This window comes from Ranitomeya imitator, chromosome 1 (genome assembly GCF_032444005.1).
Source record: "Ranitomeya imitator isolate aRanImi1 chromosome 1, aRanImi1.pri, whole genome shotgun sequence".
Taxonomy (NCBI): domain Eukaryota; kingdom Metazoa; phylum Chordata; class Amphibia; order Anura; family Dendrobatidae; genus Ranitomeya; species Ranitomeya imitator.
This window is the reverse complement of record NC_091282.1, coordinates 1,176,439,126-1,176,457,888: the sequence shown is the minus strand read 5'-3', so window position 1 is coordinate 1,176,457,888 and position 18,763 is coordinate 1,176,439,126. Positions and strand designations below refer to the sequence as shown.

The following is an 18,763-nucleotide window of genomic DNA, read 5'->3' as shown; positions in this document are numbered from 1 at the left end:
AGCAGGGACTGTCATAGCCACTATAAAAGCAGAAGCAGGAAATGCAGCAACCATATTGGGGAGAATCTAGATATTGAGAGGACAACACAACTCACAGATTAGCCATAGATAGGGGTGTAGCGTCATGATTGCAGATTGTTCAACCACGATCGGGATCGTGTAAGAAGGGTGTCCGCCAACATCAGCAGCTATTTTGCTCCAACTACAGAAGGGGACGCCTCACGTCAGGTGAGTAAGGAAAAGTAAGAAGAATTTTTTTTAGAAGAGTGGCAGAATAGGGGACATAATACCAGGATGGATGATACTACACCAGCAAGGGGGTTCAGGATGGGGGGCATTAGTCCTCTAAAGGGCCCAGAATATAACGGGAAGGGGTCCAGTAAGGAGGACATTATATCAGGAAAAGTCCCAGGATGAAGGGACATTATACCAGAAAAGGGCCTAGGACAAAATACCCGGAAGGGACTCAGGATGGGGGGCATTACTACTGAAAAGGACTTGGGATGGGTCTTGGATGAGGTACATTATACTAAGAAGAGGCCTAGGATGGAGGATTTATACCAGGAAGAGGCTCAAAATGGGGAACATTACTGAAAGTGGACCCTGACAGGGGAGCTTATTACATGGTAGGCTATCACATATGTATTTATAGAATGTAGATTGCTACCAGGGCCAAACATGCAGGTGGGGTCCCAGGTCCATATTTTGCACCGGGGTGCATCGGACTTTGCTTACACCACTGGCCATAGACATAGGAAGAGAAAGCCATAAAACATTGAAGACACTTTACCAAGTGTGTGTCACAGCACAGCATGGAAGAAGATTAATGTGCGAAGAATAGACTGTTGGTTATCATCCATTTACCCATAGAGTTGCAGTACTTTCAATTTGCCGTAAATCAAATTTTAGGCAAAAATTTAGAACAGCTGGCAAAGTTGAGTTTAAAAATATTCGCTCATCTCTACTGACAACTATTTTATTTAATGATGGAGTTGTGACTAATGCTTTATTAAAATCTGCCGAGAACTACTGGAATATCCTTGTCCTAAGCATTCAGCATCTCACCTTCTGTACCAAGTTACTGAGATCCGTCTTGAGAACGTTGTTTAATTTGCCAAGATGGTGGTTTAGGTCTGGTAACTACGGAAAGTGATTCAAGATAGCATCAGTTGCTGAGTGAGGATCCATACAAGAGCATAATTTTTAGAAGGATGGTCAGATTTTAGCTTTGGGCGTTGATTTATTGGTTCTTCATTTAACCTACCAAACTGAAGTTGGCATTGACCCGTAGCTGGGAGAGGGAGCTCTTGATCTTGTTGCAGGGAATCAGCGCCACGTTGGTGAAGCACGCTGGGTCGCTCAATGTCGTGTTTAGTTGTATCTTGGCATCTGTAAGGTTTTCGTGAAGTCGGTCCATTGCCTCTTGAAGGACTTCCATAGAAACGCTGATGTTCTCCAAAGCCTCCTTTGTTTCCTTGATTGCTGAGAATACAAATATGGCGGTTAATACTTTATTAGAAGCCTAAGCCTAATTAGGAACCCATCATTTGGTTTCTCTCATCCATCAGTTCTCATCACAGTGGTCCAGGTTCAATTCTAACGTTCTGAACGTCCTCCTCTCCCCATTGAGTTGTATCAGGATGGGATGTCAGGGCCCAAACTAGAGAATGGATTTGCTTGGATTTCACTAGATTTACATCACCACCCAAGAAACAACAACTTCTAGTCTCAAAAAATTTGAAGCGGACAAGTAAAACGTTTTCGAGAAATAAATGGTAATGACCGAACATGTTCAGATAACGTGTCATCAGAGCATGCTTGGGTGCTATCCGAGTATCTTGGGCGTGCTCGAGTAATATGTTCGATTCGCGGCTGTTAGACAGCCGATACACATGCGGGGGATTACCTATCAAACAGGCAATGTCCACATGTTGCAGCTGTCTAACAGCCGCAAATCGAACATATTACTCGAGCATGCCCAAGATACTCGGATAACACCCAAGCATGCTCTGATAACATGTTATTCGAGCACGTTCACTCATCACTAGAAATAAACCCAAACCAGATTCCAGTGAAAGACAAGGGTTACATTTCACCATGGACTTATGAATGATATAAAAAAAAAATAGAAAAGAAAATAGAAAATAGATTCCTTTCTGTAATATTTTTTAAGTAAAAAAAATCCATCTTCAGTTGGGAACATTGAGCCAATCAATAATAAAAATAATAATAATTCTTCAAACGCTAATATATTCCACATCACTTTACAACGTGGGAAGTAATAAAGAAGTAAAATGGCAAGTATTCTGGAGAAATGAACAAACAATGAAACAAAAGGAAAGAGATCCCTGCTCTTAAAAAGTAATTGTCTTTGTAATTTTTCATAAATTAAGCAGTAAACAGAAAATTAGAAACTTTGCAATATATCTTATCAGTGAATTCTGTTTCTTTCTCCTCCAGGACTCATCTTTTACTCTCAAAATTCGCAATTCAAGAGTGAAATTTGTATTTAGTGAATCCAGCTCCTCCCCCTTTTCTCTCCATAGAATTTTATAAGCACCAACTGTCATCTCCTATCTCTGTAATGGGAAAACCTGTCTAGAATCTAGATTTTTACCAATGAATTGAGAGTGAAAAATCCTTCCAGGAGGAGAAGGAAGCAGATTTCTCAGATATTTTATAATGTTGCTCATTTCCATTTGTATATTGATCTAGAAAATTAAGAATTAAAATGAACGTTACTGTTTAAGAGCTAACAATCTAACTGGAATGGGAGGAGTGACACGATAGGAACATGGTGCTAATTAAATTCAGTAGAGAAGCCCCTTGTGTTGGCATGGGGAAGATAAATAGAATTGCACAAACGCCTCACCATATCTTGGAGCCCAGAAAGATGCTAAATCTGAAGCGATGTGACGAGGGAAGCGAGCTGAGGACAGACTAGAAGTCCGGTTGTAGGTGCGCCATGGGCACACTTTTTTAGCATAGTCTTTCGCTTAGTCTTCTAGCCACAATAAAAACTGGTAATGCTGGCAACAAATCTAATTGTAAGGGACAGTGAATTCCATATAATACGTGAAGCACAAGAGAAGTCCCTCAAATTGGAGGAACTGGATGTGGTAGGTCAGTGACATAGCGATATTATTTTTAAAGGAAATTTTTCAGCAGGTTTTTGCCATGTTATCCGAGAGCAGCATAAAGTAGGGGCAGAGACCCTGATTCCAGTGATGTGTCAATTATTGGACTGCTTGCTGCAGTTTTGATAAAATCACTATCAGTTCTCTGAAATATGAGTTGTGTATAACCCCACGCACACCCCTGATTGGCAGCTTTCTGTGTACACTGTGCATAGGCAGAAAATGACAATCAGTGGTGGGGTGTATGGTTACCCTGAGCAGAAGGACTACATGGAACGAGACAACTAGGTCCTGTAGTGTTAATCTTCTGCTGGTAACACACAGATTTTACTGAAACAACAACATCATGCATCCTACGAAGGGACACATTGCTGAAATCAGTCGGAAAGCCAGATAGGACTTGGTTAAATCCTAGCGCGGCAGGTCTTTATTAGCTGCACCTAGCTAGCTGTGACTAAGAGCCAGGACATGTGTTCACCTTCCTGTGTCAGTCAGCTGGAGAAGTTGAGCAGTGTGGACTGTGTTACAGCTGGGGAGAGACAAACCAGTGTCTCCATACGGCCATGTGCAACAAACTACAAGTATCTGTGGTTGCACCCGGCACAGATGTGGATGCAGCCACTTTCTTTAACTGTACTGGGACTAGCTCAGCCATGTACGAGCGGCTGGGGTCTGTTCGGTTTAATCTATTCTGTTTTAATCCAGTGTGTGTGTGAACGCTGCCTACTGCTGAGCGCGAATCCCTACATCATGCTGCTCTCAGATTACATAGCAAAAACCTGCTGCCAGATTCCCTTTAAAGGGGTTGTCCATTTTTGGGGACATTTTATTTTTACCTAAGCGCATGTAAAAATCTTTTATTTCCAATCACGTTTCATTAAAAATTTTCCACCGTTTGCCTTCCATAGCCTCTGTATTACACCGTCTATGGCTGGCTGCTGAATGAGTTATCTGAGAATCAGTCAGTGAGCCCATTATGACAGTCTGACAAAACAGTGTAGAACTTTTATCTGTTTTCGTCCGAGCTCCTCTCAACTGACTGATGACCACAGACCACGTTATAGTTCAATGTACAAAAAAAAAGATCTTGTAAAAGCCAAACGGTGAGAATTTTGAACAAAACCAGTGGCAAAAAATGATTTTTAGGCCTAACTACATTGATTTAAGTAATAAAATAAAGTCCCCCAAAGGTGGATTAAATCCCCATACAATCTATACCCAAATGGTGCATGTCTATTTTTATCTGCATGCTGGATAGTATGACCCCGATTCATCGTTGCATTTTTCGCCTGTTTTTGTCTAGTTTTGTGTGTTTTGCACCTTTTTTTTTTAAATTTGAACCCAATTCATTATTTGTTTTCCTGCTTGATGGGCTGAGTTTAGCGATTGCAAATGTTCGCCTGATTCATCAATTGCGTCTTTTTAAAGAAGTCTCAAAATTTGGCGCAATTTCGCTCCAGTTTTCCCCTGGTGTATCTTCAAGTATGCTAAAACTGACGCTTTTCGCGCCACCAAAAGCGGTTTAAGACAGGAAAAAGGCCATTTTTATATGTCACCCAATACATAAATCGAGTGCGCCATGTTGATGAATTAGGCTCCAATAACAGGAACTAATACCACAACGGTTTTATAGTTTATTTGTGAATTGTCTCTCCATGGCAGAGAGTGATGGTTGTCTTCTGAAAAGGCCATCGGGGTCCATGATATTGTCAGAATCTGGGTGATCTGTTCAGTCTGATCCTGATGCGCTCGTAACCCTTAAAAATAAAATAATATACAGTCCTCCGTCTTCTCAATGATCCAATAAATATATTTTATAGCTTTCAGATTTTTTTTTATTAGACTTAGTTTATTTTTTTTATCCGTATTATCTTTAATGGCCAAAGTTCTTGACAATCATGACGACTAACTCTTTTTCTATTGGTTGTATTTCAAAGTGATTGACGGTTATGGGATCAGATATATTTTCTGCAGAACATCTGCGATTTAACAGTCCCTAAGCTTTATTCTCCTTTACCGTGATGAGGAGGCACTTTCCATTTATTACAGGTCGGACAACCTCATGTATCATCTTTAGTGTCCTAACGTGGAAGAACAGAGCCTTCACCATAATCTATTTCTTCCTCGCGTACACCGCTCCGTATCTTAATTTAATCATAAAAATACAAGAGTGGAAGTGACTGCTCCATCATTGAAATCTGCAGAAATGTCACTTCTGGAAAGATCGATTTGGCTTTTTTAAGAAAAAAAAAAAATGTTTAATAGGAATGATTGATCGCATTGTTCTGCTAAGCTGTCGGAGCAGGGCAAATATATCGCCTAGTGTCTAGGTAGAGCATTCATACCGCGTGAACTTTTCCACATTACACTCACAGTCTTAAATGTATTTTATTCGGATTTTATGTGATTTACCAACACAAAGTAGCCAGTATTTGTGAAGTGTAATGGAAATGATACATGGTTTTCTAATTAATTATTTTGACCCTTACGTAACCCTTGCTTTTTTGCTATTTTCTGCAAAATGACTTATCATAACATATGATTTAAACAAGGCCGGGTTATGTGAAAGTGTATATTTCAGGTGTCACGTATTCTCTGAAAATTGGGACATTCACTTTTATTCAGCCCCCTGAACGAGAAAAAAAAAGAGACTCCATCAGCATAATCCAATTTGGTAATAAAACTATTCTTTATTGGAGCAGTTTTAAAGACTCCGAAGCCTGATAGGACTTGTAGTCTGATACCACTAATCAAGATCCTGAGTGACCAATTGCCTCCAGAAGTCACATAATTAGTAAATTCATTCCATCTGTGTGTAATTTATGCTTAGTATAACTACGGCTATTCTATGAAGGCCTCAGAAGTTTGCTTGAGAACATTAGAGATCAAACAGCATCATGAAAACTAAGGAACTCACCAGACAGGTCAGGGATAAAGTTTTGCAGAAGAGTAAAAGTGGTTTAGGTTATTAAAATAACCAAAACTCTGAACATCTCACAGAGCAGTGTTCAATCCATCATCCAAAAATGAAAGAAGTATGGCACAACTACAAACGTACCAAGACAAGGATGTCTACCTAAACTAGGAGAGCACTAATTAGAGAAGTAGTCAAGAGGCCCATAGTCACTCTGGAGGACCTGCAGAGAACCACGCTCCAGGAGGGAGAATCAGTCCACAGGACAACTATTAGTCATATACTCTACAAATCTAGCCTTTATGGAAGAGTGGCAAGAAGAAAGCCATTTTTGAAACCAAGCCACAAGAAGCTCCATTTGCAGGTTGCAAAAAGCCATTAGGAGACATAGCTAGCATGTGGAAGAAGGTGCTCAGGTCGGATGAGAACAAAGTAGAACTTTTTCGGCTAAATTAAAAACGTTATGTGTGGCGGAAAACTAACACTGCACATCACCCTGAAAAAACCATCCCCATCATCAAACAAGGTGGTGGCAGCATCATGCTGTGGGGAGGCTTTTCTTCAGCAGGGACGGGGAAACTGGTCAGAGTTGATAGGAATAAAGATGGCACTAAATATAGGGCAATCTTGGGGGAAAACCACGTTAGAGGCTGCAAAAGACTTGAGACTGGGATGTAGGTTCAATACCCAGCAGGACAATGACCCTAAACTTACTGCCAGAGCTACAATGGATGGTTTAGATCAAAGAATATTCATGTGCCTGAAATCCCATTGAGAACCTAGGTCACCGCGCTAACCAAATGAAAGATGGTTCACTAGGCAAGCTCGACCAATAACGTGCCTGGGTAAACCTTAGAGTACTGGTATATCAACAATTGAATAGCCAATCTAAATTGATGGTGACAGCCAGTGCTGAAAGTATGTGTAGAAGACCAATCTGGGTGAAGATTTGAGCGCTTTCTGACAGTCACCAATGATACTGGACATGTATGGAATATCACAATGCCAAATGATAATTAAACACTTCCTAGCAGTCACCGGTGATAATGATAATATGCCCAGATGAGTGATGCAATAATGAGTGAATATCTAAATGATGGTTAAACTTAAAAAAAAAAAGTGTAACCATCATTTAGATATTCACTCGTTATTGCATCACTCATCTGGGCATATTATCATTATCACCATCAATTTAGATTGGCTATTCAATTGTTGATATACCAGTACTCTAAGGATTACCCAGGCACGTTATTGGTCGAGCTTGCCTAGTGAACCAGCTTTCATTTGGTTAGCGCGGTGACCTAATTTTTATCATTTCTTTTTCTTTTGACATATGACAGACTTAGCACAGTAGCTGTCTAGGCAGCAGCAGCTTTGACCTATTATTATCAACACTCTTTGGGAGCGCCGGTGTGTTTTTATTCTTTTTCCATTGAGAACCCGTGGTAAGACTTGACAATTGCTGTTCACAGATGTCTCCATACAATCTCACTGATCTAGAGCTAGTTTGTAAAGAAAAATTGGCAAAAATTTCAGCATTTTCACTTTCCAAATACTAGCTACTTTATGTTGGTATTATATAAAATCCCAACATTTAGGGTATGTGCACACGTAGGTGGGATCGCTGTGGATTTTTCCGCACCTGTTTTTGAAAATCCGCAGGTAAAGCGCACTGCGGATTACCTGCGGATTCACTGCATAATTACCGCAGATTTATTGCAGTTTTTGTGCGGATTCCACTTGTTGTTTTACACCTGCGGTTTCCTATTGAGGAGCAGGTGTAAACCGCTGCGGATTCCGCACAAAGAATTGACATGCTGCGGAATGTAAACCACAGTGTTTCCGCGCCTTTTTTTCCGCAGCACAGGCTGTGTTTTTTGTTTTCCATAGGTTTACATGGTACTGTAAACTCATGGAAAACAGCTGCGAATCTGCAGATCCGCAGCAAAATCCGCACCGTGTGCACATAGCCTTAAGTTTTTGAGTGTCGCGTGAAAAAATGTGGAAAAGTTCACTGGGTATGAATACTTTTTCAAGCACTGTGTATAAGCACCAGAATTGATGGGGACATGGATTGAGCTAGATACAGGACAATGCTGGTGGAAAACCTGTTAAAGACTGCAAACAACTTGAGATTGGGGCGTAAGTTCACCTTACAACAGGACAACAACCCTAAACAAACTGCCAGAGCTACAATGGAATGGTTTAGACCAAAGCATATCCATGTGTGTGAATGTCCCGGTCACAGTCCAGACCTAAATCCCATTGAGAATCTGCATTGCATTGAGAAATTTGCTGTTCACAGACGCCTCCATCCAATCTCACTGAGAGAGAGCTAGCTTACAAAGAAAAATGGGAAAACATTTTCAGCCTCTAGATGTGCAAAGCTGGTGGAGAAAGCTTTGGCCACATGGGTAATTAAACTGCACGTGATTTTCAATCTACTGGTGTGCTGCCTCCATTTTTTTTGGATTGATTTAGATAGATAGAGAGTTGTGGCTAGAGACGGTCACTTTCTGCAATAAAATCATTAGGGCCCAATGTAAGAGGCCTCCCACCCATCAAGCACCATTTATGATCCTAACGTCTACACTTGTGGCAGAGGGATTCCCTTACACATCTGGGGTCTAGGTGTGACTTCTTCCACCGCACACCTTATGACTACACCTCTAACATGGAGGTCGTTTGCCTCCAATGCTCTCGAGTGCCGTCATTTTTCTTTGTCATATTTAGGGTCTGTTTAGTCAGTGGAACCAAGTAGAAATACAAGACTACACACGGCACAGCTAGGTATATATGGAACAATCACTGCACAGCACAGATTTTTCACAGGTTTTTTTTTACCTTTAATTGCCCTTTCCACTTTGACTTCAAGTTAAGACAAAACACGAACAGACGTGAAAATAAAATATGCAACAAAAAAATGACAATGAAACAAATCACAACAAGACATAAAAAAGACCATGAGAATGAATGAAAATGATTTGAGCATTAACGGTTTTAATACACAATGTCACAGAGTATTTATAAAAAGCCTTATTAAACCCTTAACATGCACAATAATAATTTTATAGGATGTTTTCTATGCTTTATACTTGACTTTTACATATGACTAACTGCCTTCATACATAAAGTGGCTGAACTGCAACATACAATATGCGTAACACATAACCCTTATACATAACATCTTATTGTTTTGTGTATACAGCACTTAGGCAAATTGACGTCTTTCTAGGGTTCCAGATCTAAAGCAAACATGTGCAGTTGGATCCAGGAGTCATAATTTTTGACATCTGTCCTCTAATTCTTATTAAAAGGTGTTGCATACCACAGGAAGACCCCTTGTAAAAGCTAAATTCCCCATCAGAAAGAAAAAAAACTTATGGTACCTTTACCACCGGAGTTGATTTTCTGATGTCTGAGTCAAATTTCCCGGTAGTCAAATTACATAGTTATATCATGTGACCACTGCAGCCAATCAGCAGATGCTAAAAGTCTGCAGCTTTTCAGTTTTCCGTCAAAGCCGAAATAGAGGACAGATGACTATGGGATCAAACATTACACAGATTGTAGAATGCAAAAAGTCTCTTCAGAGAGGAAGAGGACGAGAACTCTAGCGCCACCTATTGGAAGAAGCAATTCTAAATGTTATTATCGACCCTTTAACGAGCTTTGTCACATGAGTTAGGCAAACCAGAATCTCAATTTGAAGACAAAGTGTTTTGTGGTGCTGTCCCTTATAAGTGAAAAGTATGAGATTTGGTTTGGCTGTATGAGAGGCTCCTGACCGGGATCCAAGGGGTAACGTTTCTCCTTGTGAGGAGTGGCATGCCAATGTGAGGAGACTTTTAAGCCTTGCAATGCTCCTCTGGGAATTTAAATATGCAAACAGCCTCTTCAGAGAGGAAGAAGACTAGAACTCTAGTGTCACCTATTGGAAGTAACAGTCCTAAAAGTCAATATCGACCCTTTAACGAGCCTTATCATATGACATAGGATAACAGCCAGACCACAAGGAGAAACATTACCCTTTGGATCCTGGTCAGAAACAGCTCAGATCTCTTGCTTTACACTGATGAAGGTTAAGCACCCTGAAACACAGTGACTGCAAATTGAGATTCTGGTTGGGCTTTTATCATAAGTCATGTGGCAAGGCTTGTCATGTGACAATTTGCATATTTAATTTCCCAGAGGAGCATTGCAAGGTTTAAAAGTCTCCTCAGATTGGCATGCCAGGCTTGGCATGCCACTCTCCACAAGGTAAAACATTACTCCTTGGATCACAGATTTTAGTATGTTACTGTATAGGCAAATGGGAACAATAGAGTTATAGACATAAAAAAACAAAGTATATTACAGCCCCAATTCTTAAAAAGTTGTGACACTGTATAAATTGTATAGAAAACAGGAACGCAATGATTTGGAAATCTCTCATAGCCATATTGTTTTCTGTTATGGTCTGGTGATTAAGGAGCGACATGCGTCTAGCTCTGAGCAGGTGGCAACTATACTGACCGCAGTCCCTAAGCTCGACACAACACTAGAAGTAGCCGTGGAATGCTCCTAACTCTGCCTAGGCATCTCGTCACAGCCTAAGAGCTAACTACCCCTAAAGATAGAAGCAGGAAAACTATCTTGCCTCAGAGAAAATCCCCAAAGGATAGATTAGCCCCCCACAAGTAATGACTGTGAGAGGAGAAGGAAATGACATACGTAGTATGAAACAAGATTAAGCACAGGAGGCCACTTCTAGCTAGATAGAAATAGTACAGGACAGAACGCTGTGCGGTCAGTAGTAAAAACTAGAAAAAGTCCACCGCAGAGGAATGCAAAAATCTCCACACCTGACTAAAGGTGTGGAGGGCAAACTCTGCTGCCCAGAGCTTCCAGCCTAGCTGAATAGATCCATACTGATAAGCTGGACAAATGAACAAAACATAGAAAGTGCTGAACAACAAAGTCCACAACAAGAGAACTGCAAAAGGACAAGCAAGGACTTAGCTTTTGCTGAACTGGTCAGAGTGTCAGGAAAATCCTAAGAGCAATGACTCCAGGCAAGAACAATTGACAACTGGCATTGAATGAGGGATAAGGCCAGACTAATATAGCCGAGCCAGAAAGACGATCAGTGAAAACAGCTGCTGAAGCTAAATCCAAGAAGCAGCCATACCACTCAAAACCACAGGAGGGAGCCCAAGAGCAGAACTCACAAAAATGCTACTTACAACCACCGGAGGGAGCCCAAGAGCGGAATTCACAACAGTTTTCACAACAAAACATGGAAAAGTGTCCAACATTCACCTCCTGATCTATTTTATTTGAAAAAATTAACCGATTAAGAAATTGACGGCAGCAACACATCTCAGAAAAGTTGGGACAGGTTTAACAAAAAGCTGGAAAAGTAAGTAGTTGAAATGAAAAACAGTTGAAGGATCAATTTTCAGGTTAATATAATATAATATTTCAGGTTATGAGCACTAGATCGTGTGATGGGGCGTTGATCCAGGTGTAACAGGTCATAGTATACCCGGAGTCCAGACAATATCCGGGGTTAAAGTGGCCTAGACTTGATTATATCCAAGGTATGTTATGGCCTAGGCCTATTTATACTTCGGAGGATAAATTGGTCTAGACCATTTCATACCCCCTCATGTCAGATTATACGACATTGACATCTGCAGCGTTGAGTTGAGTTAAAAAACACAAACTTATTACTTGCACCAGAAAAACTTCAGTCAGTAAAAATATTAGACTTCCACAAAGATATAATGAGGTAAAGAATCTACCGCACTTCTCAGTAGTTGCATATTAAAAGCAGCTGTGTGTCTGAGGATGATAGAAAGAGATCTGCACACTTTACAACCAAAGACCGGGTGAGGAAACCAGTGACGTGAAAAGATCAAGTTACAATTGCGTTCTAAGGTAAAAGCATTTATCTTACTGGACACCAGTGTAATGTCAGATGTAATGACTGCTGTCCGTTACCAGTCACATGGTATTGTAAGATCAATCCTCGCCATGTGATTATCAACACAAATACCGTACCTTCCCATTATGGGGAAGTCAGTTTTAAGTTATTAAAAAATGGCATCTAAATTCTATCTCATTTACCGGGGCTCATAAAATAGTGGGATATATTGTAGCCTGGAGGGCTATAGCTTGGCCTAGGCTATTTTACACCCTCGGGTATAGCTTGGCCTAGGCTATTTTACACCCCCGGGTATAGTTTGGCTTAGGCTATTTTACACCCCCGGGTATAGTTTGGCTTAGGCTATTTTACACCCTCGGGTATAGTGTGGCTTAGGTTATTTTACACCCCCGGGTATAGTTTGGCTTAGGCTATTTTACACCCCCGGGTATAGTTTGGCTTAGGCTATTTTACACCCTCGGGTATAGTGTGGCTTAGGCTATTTTAAACCCCCGGGTTTAGTTTGGCCTAGGCTATTTTACACCCTCGGGTATAGCTTGGCCTAGGCTATTTTACACCCCCGAGTATAGTTTGGCTTAGGCTATTTTACACCCCCGGGTATAGTTTGGCTTAGGCTATTTTACACCCTCGAGTATAGTGTGGCTTAGGCTATTTTACACCCCTGGGTGTAGCTTGGCCTAGCCTATTTTACACCCCCGGGTATAGATTGGCTTAGGCTATTTTACACCCCGGGGTGTAGTTTGGCCTAGGACAGTTTACCCCCAGAGGTATGCTCTGGCCTGGGCCAAACTATACTATATATATTGGTTTAATCTGGACAGAGGTTAATTTGGCCTGTTACACTGGGAACTAGTCTGATTGTTATATGTGGAGTCTAGAAGGAATGTTTCCTCTAATATGGAGCTATCAATGTCTGCCCCATGGGGGTTTTGCCTTCCTCTGGATCAAGATGTGAGTTGAACTCAATACGGACTTATGTCTACCTTCCACCTTAAAAACTCAGAAACTATTAGTGCCTATGGCATAGGCAGCTTACACATCTTGAAAGGTCAATGAGTGCCGAGGACTATATGAATGTCTCCCATCCAGATAGCGTCTAACTTCAGGTAAGGCCCTGTATATTTCCACAAGACAATGCTAAACCACATACTGCCTCCATCACAACCACATGGTTTAGCAGAAGAAGAGTTCGGATGATGAACTGGCCGCCTGCAGTCCGGACCGGTCACCGGTAGAAAACATTTGGTGAATTATAAAACGAAAATTCCGACAAAGACGAGCAAGGATCCTACATTTGACAAGAATGAGACATCATTCATCTCCCAAAATTGTCGCAATTGTCTCCTCTCGTCACAGACGTTTATAGACTGTTGTATTGAGAAACAAATGGTAGATATGGTCCGGTCCCAACTATTTTGAGCTGTGTTGCTGACATCAACTTGTAAATTAGTTTTTTTTATTTTATTTTCAAATAAAATTGAAAAATGTCTAAATTTCATCCTCTGGTCTGTCTTCTATATTCTGCTGTATATAGTATGTGGGTCTAAGAGATTTCCAAATTATTGTATTATAGTTTTCTTTAAATTTCACAGAGTGTCACAATTTTGGGGGAATTGAGGTTGTAGATAAATTTTACCTACCTTTTATAGTCATGCCATTTACAGGTAAAAACTCTATGCGAGCTTCATTCCTATAATATCTCATCGCGTTTGGAGCTCTATTTTTGTGATATCCATAGAACCCAATTCATCATTTCCTTTTTTTTTTTATTTAAGTGAGCTTTTTTTTTTAACTTGTGGTAATTGTTGGCATTTCTTGTGCCAAATTCTTCAAAATGGCACTCGTGGTTCGAAGCCATTTTTGTTTTTTGGTCTTTTACCTTTTTACTCTTTTTTAAAGCTAAAGTCACATGACCTTTAAAAATGTTGCAGTTTAGTCTTCAGATGCACAAAAGTAAAACCACACCCACAATGATCAAATAAAAAACAAATAAAGTAATCTGAAAAATGTCACAAATTAAATAATGAATAAACTGCAAATACACTGCTCAAAAAAATAAAGGGAACACAAACAACAGAATATAACTCCAAGTAAATCAAACTTCTGTGAAATCAAACTGTCCACTTAGGAAGCAACACTGATTGACAATCAATTTCACATGCTGTTGTGCAAATGGAATAGACAACAGATGGAAATTATTGGCAATTATCAAGACACCATCAATAAAGGAGTGATTCTGCAGGTGGGGACCACAGACCATGTCTCAGTACATTGGTACTGCTGGTACATCAGCTTTCTTGCTGATGTTTTGGTCACTTTTGAATGTTGGTTGTGCTTTCACACTCGTGGTAGCATGAGACGGAGTCTACAACCCACACAAGTGGCTCAGGTAGTGCAGCTCATCCAGGATGGCACTTCAATGCAAGCTGTGGCAAGAAGGTTTGCTCTGTCTGTCAGCATAGTGTCCAGAGGCTGGAGGCGCTACCAGGAGACAGGCCAGTACACCAGGAGACGTGGAGGGTCCGTAGGAGGCAACAACCCAGCGGCAGGACCACTACCTCAGCCTTTGTGCAAGGAGGAACAGGAGGAGTACTGTTGTGAATTCTGCTTTTGGGCTCCCTCCGGTGGTTGTAGGTAGTAATGCAGTTGTCTCTGGGCTGCAGTCCTGGACAGGTGTATCTACTGATTGCAGTTCTGACTGGAGTATTTAGGTTTGCAGGCCTCATTAGTCCTTGCCAGTTGTCAATGTTTCTTGGGAAGTGTTGGATCGCTGTCTGGCTTCTCCTGCTTAGCTGCCAATTCAGCAAAGATAAGTGTCTGTTTCTTTTTCTATGGCACACAAGCAGTGTGCTTGTTTTTGATTGTATTCCTGTTCTGAGTTTAGTAGTCTCTGGAGTTGCAGATATACGTTCCACGTCTTTAGTTAGATGGAGGAATTTTTGTATAATCTGCTGTGGATATTTTTGGAAGGGTTTTAATACTGACCGCACAGAACTCTGTCCTATCCTTTCCTATTTTAGCTAGAGCGGCCTCTTGTGCTAAATCCTGTTTTCTGACTGTGTTTGTCTTTCCTCTCCTACTCACAGCCAATATTTGTGGGGGGTGCCTATCCTTTGGGGTTCTGCTCTGAGGCAAGATAGTATTCCTATTTCCATCTTTAGGGGTATTTAGTCCTCCGGCTGTGTCGAGGTGTCTAGGTCTTGTTAGGTACACCCCACGGCTACTTGTAGTTGCGGTGTTAAGATCAGGATTTGCGGTCAGTATAGTTACCACCTACTCCAGTGAAAGTTTTCATGCTGCTCCAAGGTCACCGGATCATAACAGAGTACTGCCAGAGCCCTGCAAAATGACCTCCAGCAGGCCACAATTGTGCATGTGTCTGCACAAACGGTTAGAAACTGACACCATGAGGATGATCTGAGTGCCTGATGTCCACAGATGGGGGTTGTGCTCACAGCCTAACATCATGCAGGACGCTTGGCATTTGCCACAGAACACCAGGATTGGAAAATTCACCACTGGCGCTCTGTGTTCTTCACAGATGAAAGCAGGTTCACACTGAGCACATGTGACAGACGCGACAGAGTCTGGAGACACCATGGAGAGCGATCTGCTGCCTGCAACATCCTTCAGCATGACCGGTTTGGCAGTGGGTCAGTAATGGTGTGGGGTGGCATTTCTTTGCAGGGCCGCACAGCCCTCCATGTGCTCGCCAGAGGTAGCTTGATTGCCATTAGGTACTGAGATGAGATCCTCAGATGCCTTGTGAGGCCATATGTTGGTGCGGCTGGCCCCGAGTTCCTCCCAATGCAGGACAATTCCAGACCTCATGTGGCTGGAGTGTGTCAGCAGCTCCTGCAAAAGGAAGGCATTGAAGCTATGGACTAGCCCACCCATTCCCCAGACCTGAATCCGATTTAATACATCTGGTACATCATGTCTCGCACCATCCACCAATGACACGTTGCACCACAGACTGTCCAGGGGTTGGCAGATGCTTTAGTCCAGGTCTGGGAGGAGATCTCTCAGAAGACCATCCATCGCCTCATCATGAGCATGCCCAGGTGTTGTAGGGAGATCATACAGGCACGTGGAGGCCACACACACTACTGAGCATAATTTCCTTGTTTTGAGGCATTTCCACTGAAGTTGGATCAGCCTGTAATTTGATTTTCCACTTTGATTTTGAGTATCGTTCCAAATCCAGGCCTCCGTGAGATATTAATTTTGATTTACATTTAAAATTTTTATATTTTATTGTTCTCAACGCTTTCCACTATGTAGTGAATAAAGATTTACAACTGAAATATTTTATTCAGTGATATCTAGGATGTGGTATTTTAGTGTTCCCTTTATTTTTTTAAGCACTGTAGAAACTGACTGAATAGAACCAGTTTTACTCCAGAAACAAGTTCAAGACTATAACAAATCTGTGTCAGAATTTCATAAAAATATTCTTCATGCCATACTCACCAGTAGAGGGAGCTCATGAGCCTGCTCTATACTATGTCGCTATTGAGCAGCATGCAGTGACCTCCTAAGCTCCCCCTAGTGGTGGCTACAGGTAGTTAGAATGTTGTTATCTTGTCTATGCAGAGGGTTTTGAGCTCTGTATCAGAAACACCTTAGAAAAGTAAATTTGCCAGTGCCAGATTTTGACCAATCTAGATGAAAACATGTCGTTTATGGGTGGATCTTCAGTTTAAATTTTATTACAATAAGTGCATCTTTTCTTTAGGTAACAGATCTGTGCACAATATTTCCTAACAATTCGAGTAACTATTTATTAATAAAATAGGGCTGACATTTCCATTCTCTAGTAATAATTGATCTTGATCTTTATGTTTGCAGAAATTGGTTGTGGAATGCAGGGCACTGTTGAGATTAATACCCCACTCCCACTCGTTTCATAGGTTGTATCTCATTACCTGTGCTGGGAAGTCAGAGTTCGACATTCCTCTGCAGTGACATTATGCTGCACAGATGAGTAACGCCGAGCATTTCAGCAAGAATTTACAGAAGACAGGGATAAATCATCCGAAAATTAATAATGTTGCCATAGGACAACTAAGTGTTTGCTGTACTCTTACTGTAAGAGCCCTGGAGGCCTAACTCAATTGTATCAGGTGTGATTACACAGACCTGTTTGGACACATCCTGCACGGTCGGCCATCATGGATGAAAACCTGACATAACACTGATTAATATGACACAATCCTGGTATCATTGAGAGAACCAGAATCTTTACATAGATTTAATGCCGCTAATGTTTCATATCTACTTTTATACTTTGATCCTTTGTTGTAAATTGTAATATTAACTTAGTAAGATACAACACCCAGATCAATGACAGGCGAAGATCTATGGACAGTATGAATGGCTTCTTGTTACAGCAGTGCCGGCGTCCCTGCACGTGTTTTTGTCCTCCCTCCTGCAGGGACGCCACCCTGTGCACTCACATGTCCACTCTCTCTCAGTTTCTGCTCCCTCCCAGGACCTATGCATGGCACACAGGTCTTCTGAGAGTGTGCTTAGGGTGCACGCGCTCCCGGCCAGTGCATGCATTGCTAAAATTGTCCACAGCCAATGGCTGGGAGACGTTTAGTATATAAGGCATCCTCCCCTATTGGGAGGTGCCTTAGCAACTTTACTGCTTCAGTGTGTATCCTACTAGCACGTTGTTAGGTCCTTGTACCCATGCTCTCTGATCCTGTTTGTCCTATCTACTCCTGTTCCAGTCCATCCTGTTGAACTCATTCCCAAATCCGCCCTGCCTGAGTCTAGTTCTGATCCTGATCCATCTAACCCGCACCTGTGCCACTAACCTCACCTGCCCAGTGTGAACCTGCACCTGTGAACCTGTATCTGTAATCTTGTACCTGTTGCCGTCCCGTGTCCTTGTACAAGACCTCCTTGTGCCCGATCCAACAGCGGTCTTCCAGCCATACCATCCCGCCAACCAGTTCCTGCCAGTCCAGCTTCTCTGTCCCTTATTGGGGGTCAGCTGCCACGGGTCCATGGGTCCTTCTTGGAGTAGCCCCTGGCGTTCATCTGGATCCAAGTCTAACTCCACCATCAGGGGCTCTAGCGAAGAGTCAGATGTTCGCTTAATTACGCCCCTCCAGGCTCTCCCCAGACTGTGGCACAGTGGTTCCACAACCACGTGCATAGCACTTTTCTTATGTTCAGAGATGTGGCTGGGCCTTCCTTCACTAACTTGGGACTAAGACTCAGCCCTAGCGTTGCATCAATGATAATTGTTGGCAGCAATTATTGTGAGCTGTTCGTAAGATTTTAGTCAGGAATGTTTGACTTTGAAATTTTGCAACATTTCAGAGGAAAACATCTTTAAAAGCTGCCTGCAACTGAGCCGCACATGAGACTAGGCGGAAAGGCTTCTCCCCACCCCCTGCCAGTGACTGACGGGTCTCTCTGTCTACACGCACGCAGGGAGAAACCTGCGAATAGATCTGCACAGTGACTCAAAGTCAAACATACCGAAATCAGGAAGTTAGAGTCTGAAACATGCCGTCCATGGATCGAGCAGCAAGTATTAATTGTGAGAATCCCTATAAAATGTTATTCTCACACTGGCAATATGTTTTACAAAGCTCAATACCTCTACTATTGTTAAAGGAGTCGTTGAGGTTTGGTATGAAAGTCTGCAGTCGCTCTATGTGTCTGCAGACTGTTGAATCCTCACAGTGTGCGCATTGCACGCCGTCACATTCTCCAGTGCCAGCGACGATAGCAGGGAGTCATGTAACAGCAAGTATGTAATTT

The 18,763-nt window shown here is 41.8% G+C and overlaps 1 protein-coding gene across 19 annotated transcripts in view; it reads right to left on the bottom strand.

Moving 5' to 3' along the window:
• Positions 1 to 18,763, bottom strand: part of PROM1 (prominin 1) — a 354,664-nt gene that overhangs the window by 167,101 nt on the left and 168,800 nt on the right. For 11 of the 19 annotated variants that reach the window (XR_011317012.1, XR_011317013.1, XR_011317014.1 and 8 more), the window contains exons 9-10: positions 1,265 to 1,482; positions 1,066 to 1,140 (exon numbers count right to left, since the gene is read on the bottom strand). The exons of 2 other annotated variants lie outside the window; for them this stretch is intronic. Coding sequence is in view for 13 of the 17 variants with exons in the window: in XM_069744703.1 (XP_069600804.1) it covers positions 1,066 to 1,140; positions 1,265 to 1,482 (293 nt within the window). In the remaining 4 variants the exon portion in view is untranslated. Of the gene's footprint in view, positions 1 to 1,065; positions 1,141 to 1,264; positions 1,483 to 8,895; positions 8,920 to 18,763 lie in introns of all 19 variants that reach the window. 6 more of the 19 variants (XM_069744702.1, XM_069744706.1, XM_069744709.1 and 3 more) reach the window with 1 other exon arrangement.